Raw genomic sequence first — 16,366 nt, forward strand, 5'->3', positions numbered from 1 at the left:
GCAGTGTGAGGTGATACTTCATTGTGGTTTTGATTTGCATTTCCCTATTGATTAGTGATGTTGAGCATCTTTTCATATATCTGTTGGCCATCTGTATGTCTTCTTTGGAGAAATGTTTATTTAGGTCTTCCGCCCATTTTTGGATTGGGTTGTTTGTTTTTGTGATATTGAGCTGCAATGGCAAATGAGATTGTTTCCTTAATTTCTCTTTCTGATCTTTTGTTGTTAGTGTACAGGAATGCAAGAGATTTCTGTGCATTAATTTTGTATCCTGCAACCTTACCAAATTCATTGATTAGTTCTAGTAGTTTTGTGGTGGCATCTTTAGGATTTTCTATGTATAGTATCATGTCGTCTGCAGTGACAGTTTTACTTCTTCTTTTCCAGTTTGTATTCCTTTTATTTCTTTTTCTTCTCTGATTGCCGTGGCTAGGACTTCCAGTACTATGTTGAATAATAGTGGCGAGAGTGGACATCCTTGTCTTGTTCCTGATCTTAGAGGAAATGGTTTCAGTTTTTTACCATTGAGAGTGATGTTTGCTGTGGGTTTGTTGTATACAGCTTTTATTATGTTGAAGTAGGCTCCCTCTATGCCCACTTTTTGGAGAGTTTTTATCATAAATGGGTGTTGAATTTTGTCAGATGCTTTTTCTGCATCTATTGAGAAGATCATATGGTTTTTATTCCTTAATTTGTTAATATGGTGTATCACATTGATTGTTTTGCGTATATTGAAGAATCCTTGCATCCCAGGGATAATCTTGATCATGGTTTATGATCCTTTAAGTGTGTTGCTGGATTCTGTTTGCTAGTATTTTGTTGAGGATTTTTGCATCTATGTTCATCAGTGATATTGGTCTATAATTTTCTTTTTTTGTGATATCTTTGTCTGGTTTTGGTATCAGGGTGATGGTGGCCTCGTAGAATGAGTTTGGGAGTGTTCCTCCCTCTGAATTTTTTGGAAGAGTTTGAGGATAGGTGTTAACTCTTCTCTAAATCTTTGATAGAATTTGCCTGTGAAGCCATCTGGTCCTGGACTTTTGTTTGTTGGAAGATTTTTAATTACAGTTTCAACTTCATTACTTGTGATTGGTCTGTATTTTCTAATTCTTCCTGGTTCAGTCTTGGAAGGTTGTACTTTTCCAAGAATTTGTCCATTTCTTAGGTTGTCCATTTTATTGGCATATATTTATTTATAGTAGTCTCTTATGACCTTTTGTATTTCTGCGGTGTCAGTTGTAATCTCTCCTTTTTCATTTCTAATTTTGATTTGAGTCCTCTCCCTTTTTTTCTTGATGAGTCTGGCTACTGGTTTATCAATTTTGTTTATCTTCTCAGAGAACCAGCCTTTAGTTTTATTGATCTTTGCTATTGTTTTCTTTGTTTCTATTTCATTTATTTCTGCCCTGATCTTTATGATTTCTTTCCTTCTGCTAACTTTGGGTTTTCTTTGTTCTTCTTTTTCTAGTTGCTTTAGATGTAAGGTTAGATTGTTTATTTGAGATTTTTCTTGTTTCTTGAGGTGAGCTTGAATTGCTGTGAACTTCCCTCCTAGAACTGCTTTTACTTCGTCCCATAGGTTTGGATTGTCGTGTTTTCATTGTCATTTGTTTCTAGGTATTTTTTTGATTTTCTCTTTGATTTCTTCAGTGATCTCTTGATTATTTAGCAGTGCACTGTTTAGTCTCCAAGTATTTGTGTTTTTTACTGTTTTTTTTTCCTGTAATTGATTTCTAATCTCATAGTGTTGTGGTCAGAAAAGATGCTTGATACAATTTCAATTTTCTTAAATTTTCCAAGGCTTGATTTGTTACCCAGGATGTGATCTATTCTGGAGAACGTTCTGTGTCCACTTGAGAAGAAAGTGTATTCTTCTGCTTTCAGGTGGAATGTCCTAAAAATATCAATTAAGTCTATCTGGTCTATTGTGTCATTTAAAGCTTGTGTTTCCTTATTTACTTTCTGTCTGGATAATCTGTCTATTAGTGTAAGTGGGGAGTTAAAGTCCCCCACTATTAATGTGTTACTGTCGATTTCTCCTTTTATGGCTGTTAGCATTTGCCTTATGTATTGAGGTGCTCCTATGTTGGGTGCATAAATACTTATAATTGTTATGTTTTCTTCTTGGATTGATCCCTTGATCATTATGTAGTGTCCTTCCTTATCTCTTGTAACTGTCTTTATTTTCAAGTCTATTTTATCTGATATGAGGATTGCTACTCCAGCTTTCTTTTGATTTCCATTTGCATGGAATATCTTTTTCCATCCCCTCACTTTCAGTCTGAATGTGTCCCTAGGTCTGAAGTGGGTCTCTTGTAGACAGCATATAGATGGGTCTTGTTATTGTATCCATTCAGCGAGCCTGTGTCTTTTGGTTGGAGCATTTAATCCATTTACATTCAAGGTGATTATTGATATGTATGTTCCTATTACCATTTTCTTAATTGATTTGGGTTTGTTTTTGTGTGTCTTTTTCTTCTCTTGTGTTTCCCACTTAGAGAACTTCCCTTAGCATTTGTTGTAAAGCTGGTTTGGTGGTGCTGAATTCTTGTAGCTTTTGCTTGTCTGTAAAGCTTTTGATTTCTCCATCTAATCTGAATGAGATCCTTGCCGGGTAGAGTAATCTTGGTTGTAGGTTTTTCCCTTTCATCATTTTAAATATGTCCTGCCACTCCCTTCTGGCTTGCAGAGTTTCTGCTGAAAGATCAGCTGTTAACCTTATGGGGATTCCCTTGTATGTTATTTTTTGCTTTTCCCTTGCTGCTTTTAACATTTTTTCTTTGCATTTAATTTTTGATAGCTTGATTATATGTGTCTTGGCATGTTTCCCCTTGGATTTATCCTGTCTGGGACTCTCTGCACTTCCTGGACTTGATTGACTATTTCCTTTCCCATGTTAGGCAAATTTTTGACTATAATCTCTTCAAATATTTTCTCAGACCCTTTCTATTTCTCTTCTTTTTCTGGGACCCCCATAATTCGAATGCTGGTACAGTTAATGTTGTCCCAGAGGTCTCTGAGACTGTCCTCAATTCTTTTCATTCTTTTTTCTTTATTCTGCTCCCTGGCAGTTTTTTCCACCATTTTATCTTCCAGCTCTCTTATCCGTTCTTCTGCCTCAGTTATTGTGCTATTGATTCCTTCTAGAGTATTTTTAATTTCAGTTATTGTGTTGTTCATCACTGTTTGTTTGCTCTTTAGTTCTTCTAGATCCTTGTTAAATGTTTCTTGTATTTTCTCCACTCTGTTTCTGAGATTTGAGATCATATTTCTATCATTACTTTGAATTCTTTTTCAGGTAGGTTGCCTATTTCATCTTCATTTATTTGGTCTTACAGGTTTTTACCTTGCTCCTTCATCTGTAACATATTTTTTTTATCATTTCATTTTTTTTTGATGGGTGGGGCTGTGGACAGGAGTCTTACTGGTTGTTTGGCTTGAGGCGTCCAGCACTGGAGTTTGCAGACAGCTGGATAGAGCCTGGTCTTGATGTGGAGATGAGGACCTCCAGAAGGCCTCACTCTGTTCAATATTCCCTGGGGTCTAGGTTCTCTGCTAGTCCAGTGGTTTGAACTCAGAGCTCTCACCACAGGAGCTTGGGCCCTACCTCTGGCCTGGGAACGAAGATCCCACAAGCTGCGTGGTGAGGGAAAAAAGAAAAGAAAAGAAAAGAAAAATAGGAGCAGTACAATAACAAAGAAGAAAAAACAAAAGAAAATTAGAAAGATAAAAGTATGTTAGGAAAAATAAAAATATAATTGAAACAACTGCAACAAGGTAAAACAAAACCACAACAGAAAAAAGAAAAAAAAAGGGGGGAGGGGGGGAACAACAAGCCAAAAGGAGCAAAACAATAATGAAGTATAAAGAATAAAATAAAATTAGAAAAATAAAAGATTTATTAGGAAAAATAAAAATATAAATGCATCAACAACAATGAATCAACAACAAGGTAGAACAGAACCCCAATCTAAAAACGGAAAAAAGGGATTGAGATTGACATATATACACTAATATGTATAAAATGGATAACTAATAAGAACCTGCTGTATAAATAAATAAATAAAATTCTAAAAATTCAAAAAAATAAATAAATAAAAGCCGTAAAAAGGAAAAACAAAAAAAAAAGCCTTGGCTATGGCGGGGGAGGAGTTTGGGTGGAGTTTAGGCAGAGGTGGAACTTAGGCAGGGGCAGGGTTTAGGGTGGGACGGGACGTAGGCGGGAGGGGGTGGGTGATGTTTGAGTGTGGGGTGGGTCCTAGGCTCAGGACCCACACAGCCGCAGCCGGAAGAGGCCTTGGGGGCGGGCCCTAGGTGGGGCGACGTTCAAGTGTGGGGCGGGGCCTCTGCTTAGGACCTGCCCGGTAGCAGAGAGACAGTTCGTCCAAAGGGGGGTCTCTGGAGTGTGAAGTTCTGGGGTTTGGAGGTAAGGCCCTGGGTGAGGGTGTGTGGGTGGGGTTTAGGCCCAGCGGGGTTGGAGGCGGTCTCAGAGGGGGTCTCCAAATACAGATGTAGGACCCTGGGTGTGGGTGTAGGGGCGGAGCTTGGGCTCTGCGCGGTAGGAGGGAGGCTCCGAGGGCAGAGGATTAGGCCCTGGAGCCCAACAGGTTCCCTGGTGCCTAAGTGGACAGGGAAAGCGCTGGCCCCGTTCCCTTCCGTTCCTCCGTGCCCCACACCCCCGATTTCTGTATGTTGATTTTATATCCTGCAGCTTTACAGAATTCATTGTTTAGTTCCAACAGGTCTTTGGTTGAGTCTTTGGGATTCTCTATATACAAAATCAAATCATCTGCAAATAATGACAAGCTTACTTCTTCATTTCCAGTTTGAATGCCTTTTGTTTCTTTGTTACGCCAATTAGCTCTAGCTAGGACTTCCAGTACTATGTTGAATAAGAGTGGTAAGAATGGGAATCCTTGTCTTGTACCTGATCTTAGAAGCAGAGCTTTCAACTTTCCACGATTGAGTGTAATGTTAACTGTGGGTTTGTTGTATATGGCCTTAATTATGTTGCGGTATGTTCCTTCTATACCCAGTCTGTTTGAAGTTTTTAGCATGAAGTGTTGTTGTAATTTGTCAGATGCTTTTTATGCATCTATTGAGATGATCATCTGATTGTTATCTTTCATTCTATTAATGTAGTGTATCCCACTTTTTAATTTGCATGTGTTGAACCATGCTCGCATTCCAAGGATAAATCTCATTAGGACATGGTGTATAATTATTTGGATGTGTTCTCTTTTTTTGAGTTGAGTACATAGTTCTATTTTTTAATTGAAGTATAGTTGACTTACAATATTATATTAGTTTCAGGTGTTACCATTAGTTTAAAAAGTTGTCTTGCACTTTAGCATGGAAGCTTCTGATAGAAAGTTTATATTGTGGGAGTTGTCAGAGTCTAGTGTTTGCTACCCAGCAATTGTTGGACATAGCCGTGTCACACACATCTGCCCAGTGCAATGGGTAGAGCATGGGTTTTGAGGCGAGATCTGGATTCAGATCCATGTTAGCTATGGAAATTGTGGAAAATTCCATGACTTGTGAGAGCCTCAACTTTCGTATGAAAATGAAAATAATGAAAATGAAAATAATGCTGATATCATGGGGTTGTTCTGGAATTGGAAATCATGTATGTAAAGTGCCTGGTACATACATCTCAATGAATGATAATCCTGATAATGTTAAAAGAATCTATTCTTAGTTTCATCACTATTTCTTGAGAGATTTAGATGCAGCCTAGAGGACGCAGAATGAATGATAGGACCAACTAAGAGACTTTTGTGGGAATGGTGTGCCAAAGAGCCCTGACCCCTACCCACCCCCACACCTTTTCAAGGGGCAGGAGAGGAGCAGACAGCTAGGAATGGTTTATTCCCAAGGGGAATTGAGGGACCAAAAGAGTCATATCAGAATCACTGGAGGCTTTTCCAACCAATGCATCCTACATCATTTCCTGTGGAACAGCTCCACCAAGCCTGCCCAACCATCCTAGTTTGCCACCAGAAGTCCCTCACCCCTAAAAGTTCTTGAGTCCCAAGCACACAGGTCTGGTTGGTCACCCTTCCCACATTCACACGGATGAAGTCATCACCACGGTGACCCACTGAGGTCTCTGAGGGAGTGTGGCAGCCTTCAGCTACATTGGTGGGGGGTGGGGGGAGTTGCTAAAGGGTCTGCTGGAAGCTGGGGAGACAGAAATTCTGCCCACACAATGGATGCACCTCATCTGTCTGACTCAGGTCTTCTGCATTTTCAGGTCAGGCAGTGTGAACAACAACTGGATGGACATTTACACCTTTGTGGAGGATTTGGTCAAGAAGTTTGACAAGTACGGCTTCTCCAAGTTGCAGGGTGTTTACCCCTGCCAGGCAGAGTACACAGCTGTTTAGACTCAGTGGCCATGGGAGCCCCTCAGGTCAGGAGCACAGAGCCCAGGGGGGTGTTCTGAAGCATAAGAGATCACGCTGGTTCCATCAGGTCTCAGCAGCTTTCTTAGCTCCTACCTGGAAGTCAGGCCATATTGTAGGGGACACAGTCTGCCCTTGAGGACCTCATAGATGAGGAAACAGGCAAACCAGTAACACAATAACTAAACACCAGGTTAAATGGTGCCAAGGGCCAAAAGAAAAGGGAGAAGGACTTATAAGGCAAATTAAAAGGAAAAAGCAAGAACTCTTAGGAAAAAAGTCAAGGATGGTTTCTCAGAGGATGTGGAATTTTGAACTAGGTCTTGAAGAATGGGGAAAGACAGGGTAACAGGAACCATCAAGGAGACTTCTTGTGCAGTGAGTGGTCTGTTCAGCTGGAGAGTAGGGTTAACTCAGGAGAAGGCTAGGAGATGAGGCTGGACAGGACAGATTTGGACCAAGGTCATCAGGGCTTATAATGCCAGGCCAAGGGACTTGTATTTCCTGCTGTGAACAATAGGGAGCTATAGATGATTCTTGGTCAGGGGTCTGACATGATCAAGGTTGTGTCCCAGGAAGGAAAGTCTGATATTGTGGGTAAAATGTTTTGTAACAAGAACGAGGAGCAGTACGGAGCTTATCCATGAACCTATTGTAGCAATTTACCTAAAAGATAATGAGGGTCAATGGACCAAAAGGCAGTGGCCAGGGAGAGGAAAGGGAGGGATGTATATGAATAGCTGCCAAGAAAGAGAATGATTTTTCTAGATGAGAGGAGATAAGACAGGGAGGGCTATAAAGGAGGGAAGAGGAATGAAGGTACAAAGAATTTTATAGAAGAGGAGAAGCCAGTTGGGAGGCCCTCATGCCAGAGGCATAGGTGTCTGTCTCCTGGTGTGTGCGTGTGCACCTGTGTGCGTGTGTGCATGTGTGTGTGTGTGTGTTTGAGAGAAAGACACTTTGGGTGGGGGGGTGTTGGGAGCATAGGGTTGGAGCAGGATGCCATCCTGGCACTTTCTTCCAAGAAGGCACCACATCTCCACAGGCCTCCTTCACCAAGATTCCTAAAATCCTTCACTAAAGATATAGGAGCTTCCAGGGTTTGGGAAATGGACCCCAAAGCAGAAGAGTTGGGGTGAGGAACAGAGAAATTGAGATGCACCTTCTTTCTGGCTGCTCATTGGTTTCATTTTGAGCCTGTGTCATGTATACCTTCTCATGAGCACGTGCTTCCTCCCCAGCCCTAACCTGCGGATGTCCTTCATCACTTACTCCACACTGGGTCACACCCTCATGAAGCTCACCTCAGACAGGTAAGTGCTGCTTTAATCCCCCAAGGCAGGCCTGGTGGATGGGGTCCATTGAGAGCCCAGGGAGCTGACAGTTCCCACTGAGAGCAGGCTGGGCCGTCCCGGGCTCCCCTCATTGTCCACTCTGACCCCCAACCCCGGCTCCGTGGCTCCCACTGACCCCTGACTGCGCTGGCCCTGGCAGACCCCGTGCTGCTAGACCATCTCCGCCCCCTCTAAGCCCTGCCCTCCGCCTGTCCTGTGTCCTCTCAGCACTCTTCCCTTTTCTGAGAACTGGCTCACTGCAAGGACTCCTGGGATCTGGTGGAGCAGATGTGTGGGCCCTTTGTGAACACTGGCGTGTGTTGGGCACCTGCTCTGTGTGTCACTCTCTGCTCTGGGCCAGTGGGGGAAGAGGGGAGGCACAGTCAGAACCAGGAGGCAGGGACGAGCAGTGCTGAAGTGCTGGAGCTTCAGTGGAGGGGAGCTTGGTCCCTTGGTGGGTCTGAGACAAGGGAGCCCATGAGTGTGGGCTGGGGTGCAGGAGGGAAGCATGACACGCCAGCATCCTAGGTGGGCCATTAGGAGGGCCCAGCGATGTGCCCAAAGCCCTGGAGGTGGGAAGATATGGAGCTCCTGAGTAGCCGAGAGGTTAAGATGCCCATGACGCAAATGATTGGAACCCAGGGAGTGTGTTGGTGCCAGTGCGTGGACACAGCAGTCCCCATGCCTGGCTTCCAGGAGAAGCATAGGCTGTGCTTCTTGTTAGGTGAGCTAGGGGAAGGCATGGTTCTGGGTGTCCCTGTCTTCTGCATTTCAGAGAGAGAGACCTGAGTGAGGTTGAGGTGGAAGACAGCAAGTCAGTGGGGGGCTCTCAGGCAGGTGGTAGAAAGAGAGGCGGGGGCTGGGTGGGGGCCTCGGGGGGAGGAGCTGCCCGTGGGGGAGAGGAGGACCACTGCCTCCTCCAAGGCAGGGGTTCAGAGCCTGAACCAAGGGAGCTGTGGGGAGGTTCTTGAGGGTCTCTGGGGCCCTCTCTGGAAATTGGAGGTGACGATGTCTTCCTCAAGAGAAGGTGTCAGAAGTGGGAGTGGGCTCAGGGGAGTGAAAAATGGGGTGGAATCTTAAGAAGTGAAGGTCCTGATGAGGGCATAAGCAGCCTAGTGCACAGAGCTGGGAGTAGGGATGGGGGAGGCAGCCCAAGAAAAAGGCCCACTCAGGCAGGAGTGAAGCCTGACCAAGCTCAGTCCCGGGCCGAAGGCTGGGGAGAGATGAGAGCTCCAGCATATTGAGGGTGCTGTCAACAAAACAGAAATCTTCCCAAAAGTGTCAGGAAGAGGGGAGGGTGTTTGTGCTGGGGTGGGCAGGGCCTGGTTTGGCCTCCACTGGCCCGGGGTCACAGCCTCCTCAGCTCCTGGGCTGGGTCAGGCAGGGCAGGACCTGGGGCTCTCAGATCGCACCTCAGGGCAGAATCCCTCCTGCGCAAAGCGAGAGCCAGCCTTCAGGGACCACGTTCTCCTTAGACTTGCTGTGACTGCTCAGCCCATCACACTGGATTAGCCTGAACCTAAGCCCCAGCCCTGGTGTGTCCCAGTCCCATCCCCTGCTATCTGCTTTAACAGAGGCCGACTGCCCATCCCCATGGCAGCCTAGGGTCACTGCTCTTCCTCCCACATGGACAGGCCTCAGGCCTCTTTTCCAGCTTATGGTCTATTTTGTCAGGAGCACATGAAGCCCAGGAGCCCTAGACTCTAACAGAGCAGCTTGACGGCTTCCTTTAGTACCGATCCAGAAGGGGAAGTGGCTTGGAGGGACCAAGTCCATCTCAGGAGTCTGTGGCAGGGGAGGAGGGGACAGGGCAGGGGTATCAACAGAGTGACTTTTCCAAACTCAGCCTTGCCTCTTGGAAGGTGATGTGGCCTCACCAGGGACACCGTAGGTGCCAGCAGTACCACCAGTCACATTGGGGGTGCTGGATTCACAGGTGCACATCCATGGGTGCTCCCCCCTCACCACAGACGGTCAAGGCAGGGCCCTTGCTGAGTCCCCTGAGGTCTGCCTGCCTGAGACAGGGATGAGCACATTGAAAGCCAGGCCCCACCCATGGGACCAGCAAAGCAGCATCCTCCACACCCACTGAATGGGAGACAGAGAAGCGTTGACCAAGGCCTGTCAGTGTCAAAGACACAGGCAGAGAGGTCACCACAGGGCCACTTGTGTCCTCTCTGGTCCAGGCAGGTCTCCACAGGGCAGAATGGCACCAGGACAAGTGGTCTGTTTTGTAACAGTCAACCCTCATTCCTCCTCAACCCCCTTTACTGATTTTTTTTCAGGAATGAAATTCGTGATGGTCTTAGCAGACTTCAGAATATAGTACCTAGTGGAGCCACACACATGCAGGAAGGATTTAAAAAGGTACAGATCCTAGAGCTCTGAGACTTTATTCTGCTTTATCAAGTTCTTAGAGTATTATTGGGTCATCTCACTGCCCTCCCCCAACTTTCCTTCATTTTTTTGCAGGCAAATGAACAGATTCAACAAGCTAACTCAGGAGGTAAGCTGCCTGCTGACGTCACTGTGCTCAGGTGGGACAGAGCCAGGCGCGGGACTCAGCGAGGGCTGGTGCAGACCCCCTCGGCCAATTCCTAGCACTGACCCTCGGAGCGAGTCCCTTGCCCTCTCTGTGCTGCAGGTTCCTCCTCTGCGCAGTGAGGATGAAAACCACCCCCAGGGGTGCTTCCGAGAACCACATGGCATCATGCATTACGTTCCTGGTTCTTACTAGATAGCAAGTGCTTGACCTATGGTTGGGCTGCATGAAAAAGAAAAGAGAACTTCCAGGGATGGCGAGCAGACGGGGTTCAGTTTAGGGAACAGAGACCTTGGTGTCCCCCTGGCTGCCCACACTTTGTCCACCACAGTTCTGGCTCTGCCTCCTTTCCCTTGAGCCTCTTCCCTCTGGTTGACTCTCATCCTGTGACTGTGCCTCCGACTGTGGAAATGGCTGTACTTGGCCCAGACCACCTGCATCTAGACTGTAGGGTTGCAGCCCTTGTCAGGAAAGATGCATGGGCTGCTGGGGAAAGGCGGGGAGCTGGGCGGGGGCTGCTGCCCAAGCACCTTGACAGTCATTCTGGCTGCTCCTCCCAGTGCTCACCTGAGAGGCTTGTCCTCGTCCAGTGAAGTAGCTGCAGTTGCCTTTCAGGGCAAAGGCTGTGCCACCTGCCCATAGTGAGGGTCCACTAGGAAGGGCTCTGATCCGGTCTCAGGCTCCTCGTCTGTCAAGTGGGTCCTGGGCTGAGGCCCCTTCTCCCTCCAGGAGCTCTGGGTGGTGGGTGCTCTGGTCAAGGTGGCCTCTCCCCAGGAGGAGGAGGTGTGGGAGCAGTGCTGTGGGCCCGGCAGCCTGAGGCAGGTCACTCCAGGTGCCTTGCTGACCAGGCCACTCCCTGCTTCTGCAGAAAACAAGGTTCCCTCTGTGATTATCTCCTTGACCGATGGAACCCTGGAGGAAGCACCGTTTGAAATGACTAAGGAAGAAGTGAGTCCAGACCATCGTTACCAGCTTTGTGCTCCACCTGTTTTGTGAATTGTACTCAACGCTTTTTTCCTCTTAGGCTGACAAGGCTCGGAAAATGGGAGCAACAGTATACTGTGTGGGTGTAAAAGACTTTGAGGAAGACCAGGTAATTCAGAACAGGTAACCAGGTGCCACTTTTGAGCCCAGGTGGGGAAATTTTTCAAAGGCACCTGTCCCAGGGTCTCCGAGAGGATGGCCCTCTACCCACCCCAAGTGTCTGGACAACAGGTAGCCACTGCAGATGAATAGCAAGTGTTGTGTAAACCTGCACAGCAGAGGTACGGGTGGAGGAGCTTTCCACTCCCTAAGGGTGGGCTGCTAGCAGATGCCAGCACGTGACCTTGGAATCCAGCATGGCAGGAGGCAAGAGCCTGTCTTCTGGGATGGGACCTGCTGCATCCTCAACCCCTGACTGTGTGCCAACCATCTCCTCTCTGCTGTAGTTATTGGAAATTGCAGACAGCCCCCGTCACGTCTTTGGAGTGGACCAAGGATTCAAGGCTCTTAAATACATCGTTGAGCCAGTGAGTGAGGGCTGGACGTGAGAAGTGGGAAGGGGAAGCTTCTCGCCAAGCCCCCGCATTCAAGCCCCTGCCCCTCATCTCCCTATTCTAGCTCGGAACTAAGTCCTGTATTGAAATTACAGCTGTGGAGCCTTCCAGTGTCTGTACAGGAGGTAAGAGCTGGAGTGCTGTTTTAAACACAGGGGTGTGTGTTTGTGTGAGTGGTGAATGTGCCCAGTGTGCGTTGCAGGTGTGCTGTGAGCACATGGTTTCACTATGTGTGGTTGTGCGTGTAGTGTGTATGGTGTGTGTGAGTGTGGTGTCTGAGTGTGTGGGGTGATTGTATAGAAATTGTGGGCATATGACTACATTGGGCATATAAGGGAATGTTTATGTGAGGTGTGCATGCCGAGTGTTGGTTGTGTGTGTGTGTGTATTTGTATAATTACTTCTTTCTTCCAGTTTTACTGAGATGTAATTGACATACAGCTCTGTATACGTTTGATGTATGCCACAAAATGACTTGACACAAAAATATTGCAAAATGATAAGTTTAGTGTACATATTTTTTAAACTCAAAGCCAAAAGTTTAATTAAGAAATAAGAAAAACTTTATTTTAAAAACCCTCAACAAAACACTAGCGAATAGAATCCAACAACATAAAAAAAGGACAATACATCAAGAATAATTAGGGCTCACCTCTGAAATGCAAGCCTGGTTCAGTATATGAAATATCAATGTGATTTTCCTCATCAGCAAAATGGAGAAGAAAAATATGATTATTTCAGTGGATGAAGAAAAGAATTGGACATAGTTCACGGTCAGCGTCATACTAGCAACACAGACTGACAAAGGCATCCAACAAATACTCACAGCTATCACTACACCCAGTGGTTCAACGGGGTCGACCTCTCCCTGAGATCTGGAACTTGACAAGGATGCCCTCTCTCCCCTGGGAGGGTCCCTGCATCAGTGTGGGGAGGATCCTGTGCAGTTGCTTGTCTGATAGAAGCCCTCTCTCTCAGTGAGCTCTGTGTGTGCCGGCTCGTACGTCCACATCACTGGGATTTGTGGAGTTGAGGTGGGTGGATAAGCACACGCTCCCACTGGTAACAGCACACAGCTGGATGCAGCTGGACGCAGACCCAGGAAGCTGGTCCTGGCCGCGGTGCTCTGAACTGCAAGGCTACAGCACAGTAGGCCATGGGGTCAGACACAACAGTATTCATATCTGAGCTCTGCTGCCCCCAGACATGAAACCAGGGCTTCTCTGGTGTCACGTACCAGCCGTGCAGTAGCCTGACAGCTTCAATTCTCTGATTATGTCCCTGGGACATACACAGGCCTGTCAAACCATAGAGGTAGATGCCCGTTGTCATTCATGCCCTGTGGTGGCCCAGCTGAGGTGACAGGTGCCCACTGCACACCCTCTGCAAGCGTGGCCCAGCAGTGCTGCTCTGACCTTTACAGCTGCTGTCATCTTGTCAAAAGCTGCCACACAGCATGACTGTCACTTGGAGCGAAAGCTCAAGGCAGGAACCTGGACCCCAAATAAAGCAGAAGCTGTTCATCAGGCTGTTGTTCTGAATAAGTCAGTGGGCCGGGTGTGAGGAAGCCGGGAGTGGGGAGGCCCTCTTCAGTCTCTCGGCCTCCCTCCAGGACTAGGCAGAGGCCTCTGCTGGCCTCCCTGCCTCCAGGCCTGTGCTCCAGGCCATTCTCTGCACAGGACCCAAGGGGCAGAGAAGGCCACTTCCCTACCCCAGCCTGACCATGGAGGCTGAGGCCCCTGAGCCAGACAACCAGACCCTCCAAGGTCCAGCCTCTGCTCTAAGCCCACCTGCTGCAGAGGCTGGGGGCTGGCGGGACTGGGCTCCCTGCAAAACCTTCCTCAGCTTTACAGGGTCCAGCCCACCATCCTTTTAGGCCTTATTCTCAGGGCACCTCAATCCCAAAGCCTTTCCTAGTCAACTGGTCCCTCTGGCTTCTCACAGCCCTTGCTCTGTTCCTGTCATTAGTCACTTGTCACCCAGTATGAACCATGACTTCTGCTTGGCTGTGTCCACAGCTTTGTTTTTTTATTTTTATCATTCAATTCATTGTTTTTATTCCAGCTTTTTATTACGGAAGATTTCAAACCTAGCAAAGTGGAAATGATTGTACAATGGATACCCCTCTCTCCACTACCTGGATCTGCAATTAATACCTGACCGTATTTCCTTTATCATTTATTTATCTAACTCCTCTCTCTTTCTTGACTCTCTGTTTTCATCAATTCATCTTATTTCTTTTTTTGGCTGCATTGGTTCTCCATTGCTGCGGGCTTTCTCTAGTTGTGGCGAGCAGGGGCCACTCCTTGTTGCGGTGCGCGGGCTTCTCATTGCCATGGCTTCTCTCGTTGCGGAGCATGGGCTTTAGGCTCACAAGCTCAGTAGTTGTGGCATGCGGGCTCAGTAGTTGTGGCTTGCGGGCTCTAGAGCTCAGGCTCCGTAGTTGTGGTGCACGGGCTTAGTTGCTCCACAGCATGTGGGATCTTCCCGGACTAGGACTCGAACCCTTGTCTCCTGCATTGGCAGGCGGATTCCTAACCACTGCACCACCAGGGAAGTCCCCATCTTATATCTTGATGCATTTCAAAATAACTTACAGTCATCAGGTTACCGCACCACATTTCTTTACCTGGGAAACAATTTTTGTTAAGATTTCTCTTTTTGAAATGCAGCAAACAAATGTATCATTTGATGGCTTCTGACAAATGCACACACCTGTGTAACCCCCAACCCTATGAAGACTCAGACACTACATTTGCCCCCAGAAAGTCCCCTCAGCTCCCTTCCCAGGCAATCCCTGCCCCACCCCCTGGAGGCAGCTACTCCCTGATTTCTTCCTCCCCAGGCTAGTTTGCTGCTTTAGAACCTCTCCTCAGGGACTCACAGGGGGTGAGCGCGGGGCCTGGCCTGGGGCACTCGGCACCGTGGTTTGGGGATTCATCCCTCCTGTGTGTTGCTGGCTTGGCCCGGGGCTTGGACCCCAGAGGCAGGCTGGAGGCGGCACCTGGTCACTCCTTTTCCTGTATGTGACTGGGCCAGAGTGAGTGTGTGCAAGAAGCCCAGCAGGTGGGTCCCAGCAGTGGTGGCCATAGGAGGACACAGTGCAGAGCAGGGCTTCCCTCTGAGGCCCTGCATCCAGCTCTGCGTCTCGGCCAGAGACCCTCTGGGGGGGTGGGGGGGGCAGGTTGTGCGGGGCAGGAGGACCTGCGGGATGAAGGCAGGACACACTGCGCAGACGGGGACACTCCTGCAACCAGCCTGGGTCCAGGCTGTCCCCCCACCGTGATAAGGTCCCCCTTGTCCCATCCTACTCTCTCCAGAGATAACAACCACAAAGAGTTCAGCTTTTATATGTAAAGACCTACCTAAGTGTACTTTACAAGGATATTTTTACATTAATGGGATCGTACAGTACATAGTACTTTCCAGCCATCTACACAGTATTCCATTGCATGGATAGAACAATTTATTTCATGGGTCTCCCTTGATCAATATTCAAATTGTTTCTAATAAGTCGATACTAGAAGTCATACTGTAGGACCATCCTGATGCTTACCACTGCGAGCTTGGGAAAGGAATTCCCTGGGGTCAAGACCAGACGTAGACCTGCTGCCTTAAGGGAACACCCAGGTCACAGTTGGTCAGTGTCCAGTTTCTCTCAAAGTGACTGTCCCAAGCAGCATGTGGTGCTCCCAGACACGCCCGCCCCAGGGCAGGTCATGTCCACCTGTGCGCCCGTGTCAGTCTCAGGCAGGCTAGATGCCCTTTTCATGCTCAGCTCCACCAGCCTGCTCAGGGAGACGCCTGCCTTCCCAGCTCCACTCTCTGGAGCCCCCGGCTGGCCTGGTGTACAACTTTTCTTCCAGAGAGAAAGCTCTCTGTTCCAGAAAGGATCCATCTCCCTTCCCGGGACTGTTCATCCTGCTGCCTCAGAGCTGGTGGGCAGTGGACTGTACGTGGGACATGCAGCCCTGCAAGGCGATTTTAGACCTTCCTGTGACTTCATTTTCTTCCTGTGGTTGATACTGTTGGAGGAATTGGGGTGCAGGGGGAGGGGTTTGGGAAGCAAAAGGAGCAGCTTTCTGGACAAAGCAAAAGTCCTTTACCTGGAAGTCTCTTTTGCTGAAATATTGAAACCATCACCCTGCCTTCAACTTTGGAGACTTGCCGGAGTTCAGAAGCCCCCCTTTGGGAGTGGCAGTGCCTGGGGCACAGGGGGCTCTGCTGCAAAGGTGAAGCAGCATGCAAGCGGGGCTGAGGGCAGCAGGAGACACAAGGAGGAAGGAGGGTGTCCGGGCGGAGGGCAGCGTGCGCTACTCCTGAGGATGTGGCACGGGCTGTGCGCTGGGCTATCAGACGGCCCTGCCCTCAGCTGCCGCCCTCCCTCCTGTCAGCCATGTGGAAGAGGAGGCTGCGTCCAATCTTCACCATGAGGCCAGGACCGCCAGGTCCTCTATGGGGGCTTTCTGCTTCCAAAAGCCTATCAAAACATGTTAGCAGGCCAGCTTCAGCCTACAGCCCAAGAATCTAATTGCCTCAGAACAG

The 16,366-nt window shown here is 48.0% G+C and overlaps 1 protein-coding gene across 1 annotated transcript in view; it reads left to right on the forward strand.

Moving 5' to 3' along the window:
• The window catches only part of LOC118882410 (anthrax toxin receptor-like), a 44,603-nt gene that overhangs the window by 11,423 nt on the left and 16,814 nt on the right, over positions 1-16,366 (forward strand). The window contains 9 exon segments of the mRNA XM_036828078.1: positions 6,257-6,328; positions 7,649-7,720; positions 10,027-10,108; positions 10,214-10,278; positions 10,386-10,401; positions 11,013-11,231; positions 11,308-11,376; positions 11,714-11,794; positions 11,886-11,946. Coding sequence (XP_036683973.1) covers positions 6,257-6,328; positions 7,649-7,720; positions 10,027-10,108; positions 10,214-10,278; positions 10,386-10,401; positions 11,013-11,231; positions 11,308-11,376; positions 11,714-11,794; positions 11,886-11,946 — 737 coding nt within the window.

The sequence above is a fragment of the Balaenoptera musculus genome, chromosome 16 (genome assembly GCF_009873245.2).
Source record: "Balaenoptera musculus isolate JJ_BM4_2016_0621 chromosome 16, mBalMus1.pri.v3, whole genome shotgun sequence".
Lineage (NCBI taxonomy): Eukaryota > Metazoa > Chordata > Mammalia > Artiodactyla > Balaenopteridae > Balaenoptera > Balaenoptera musculus.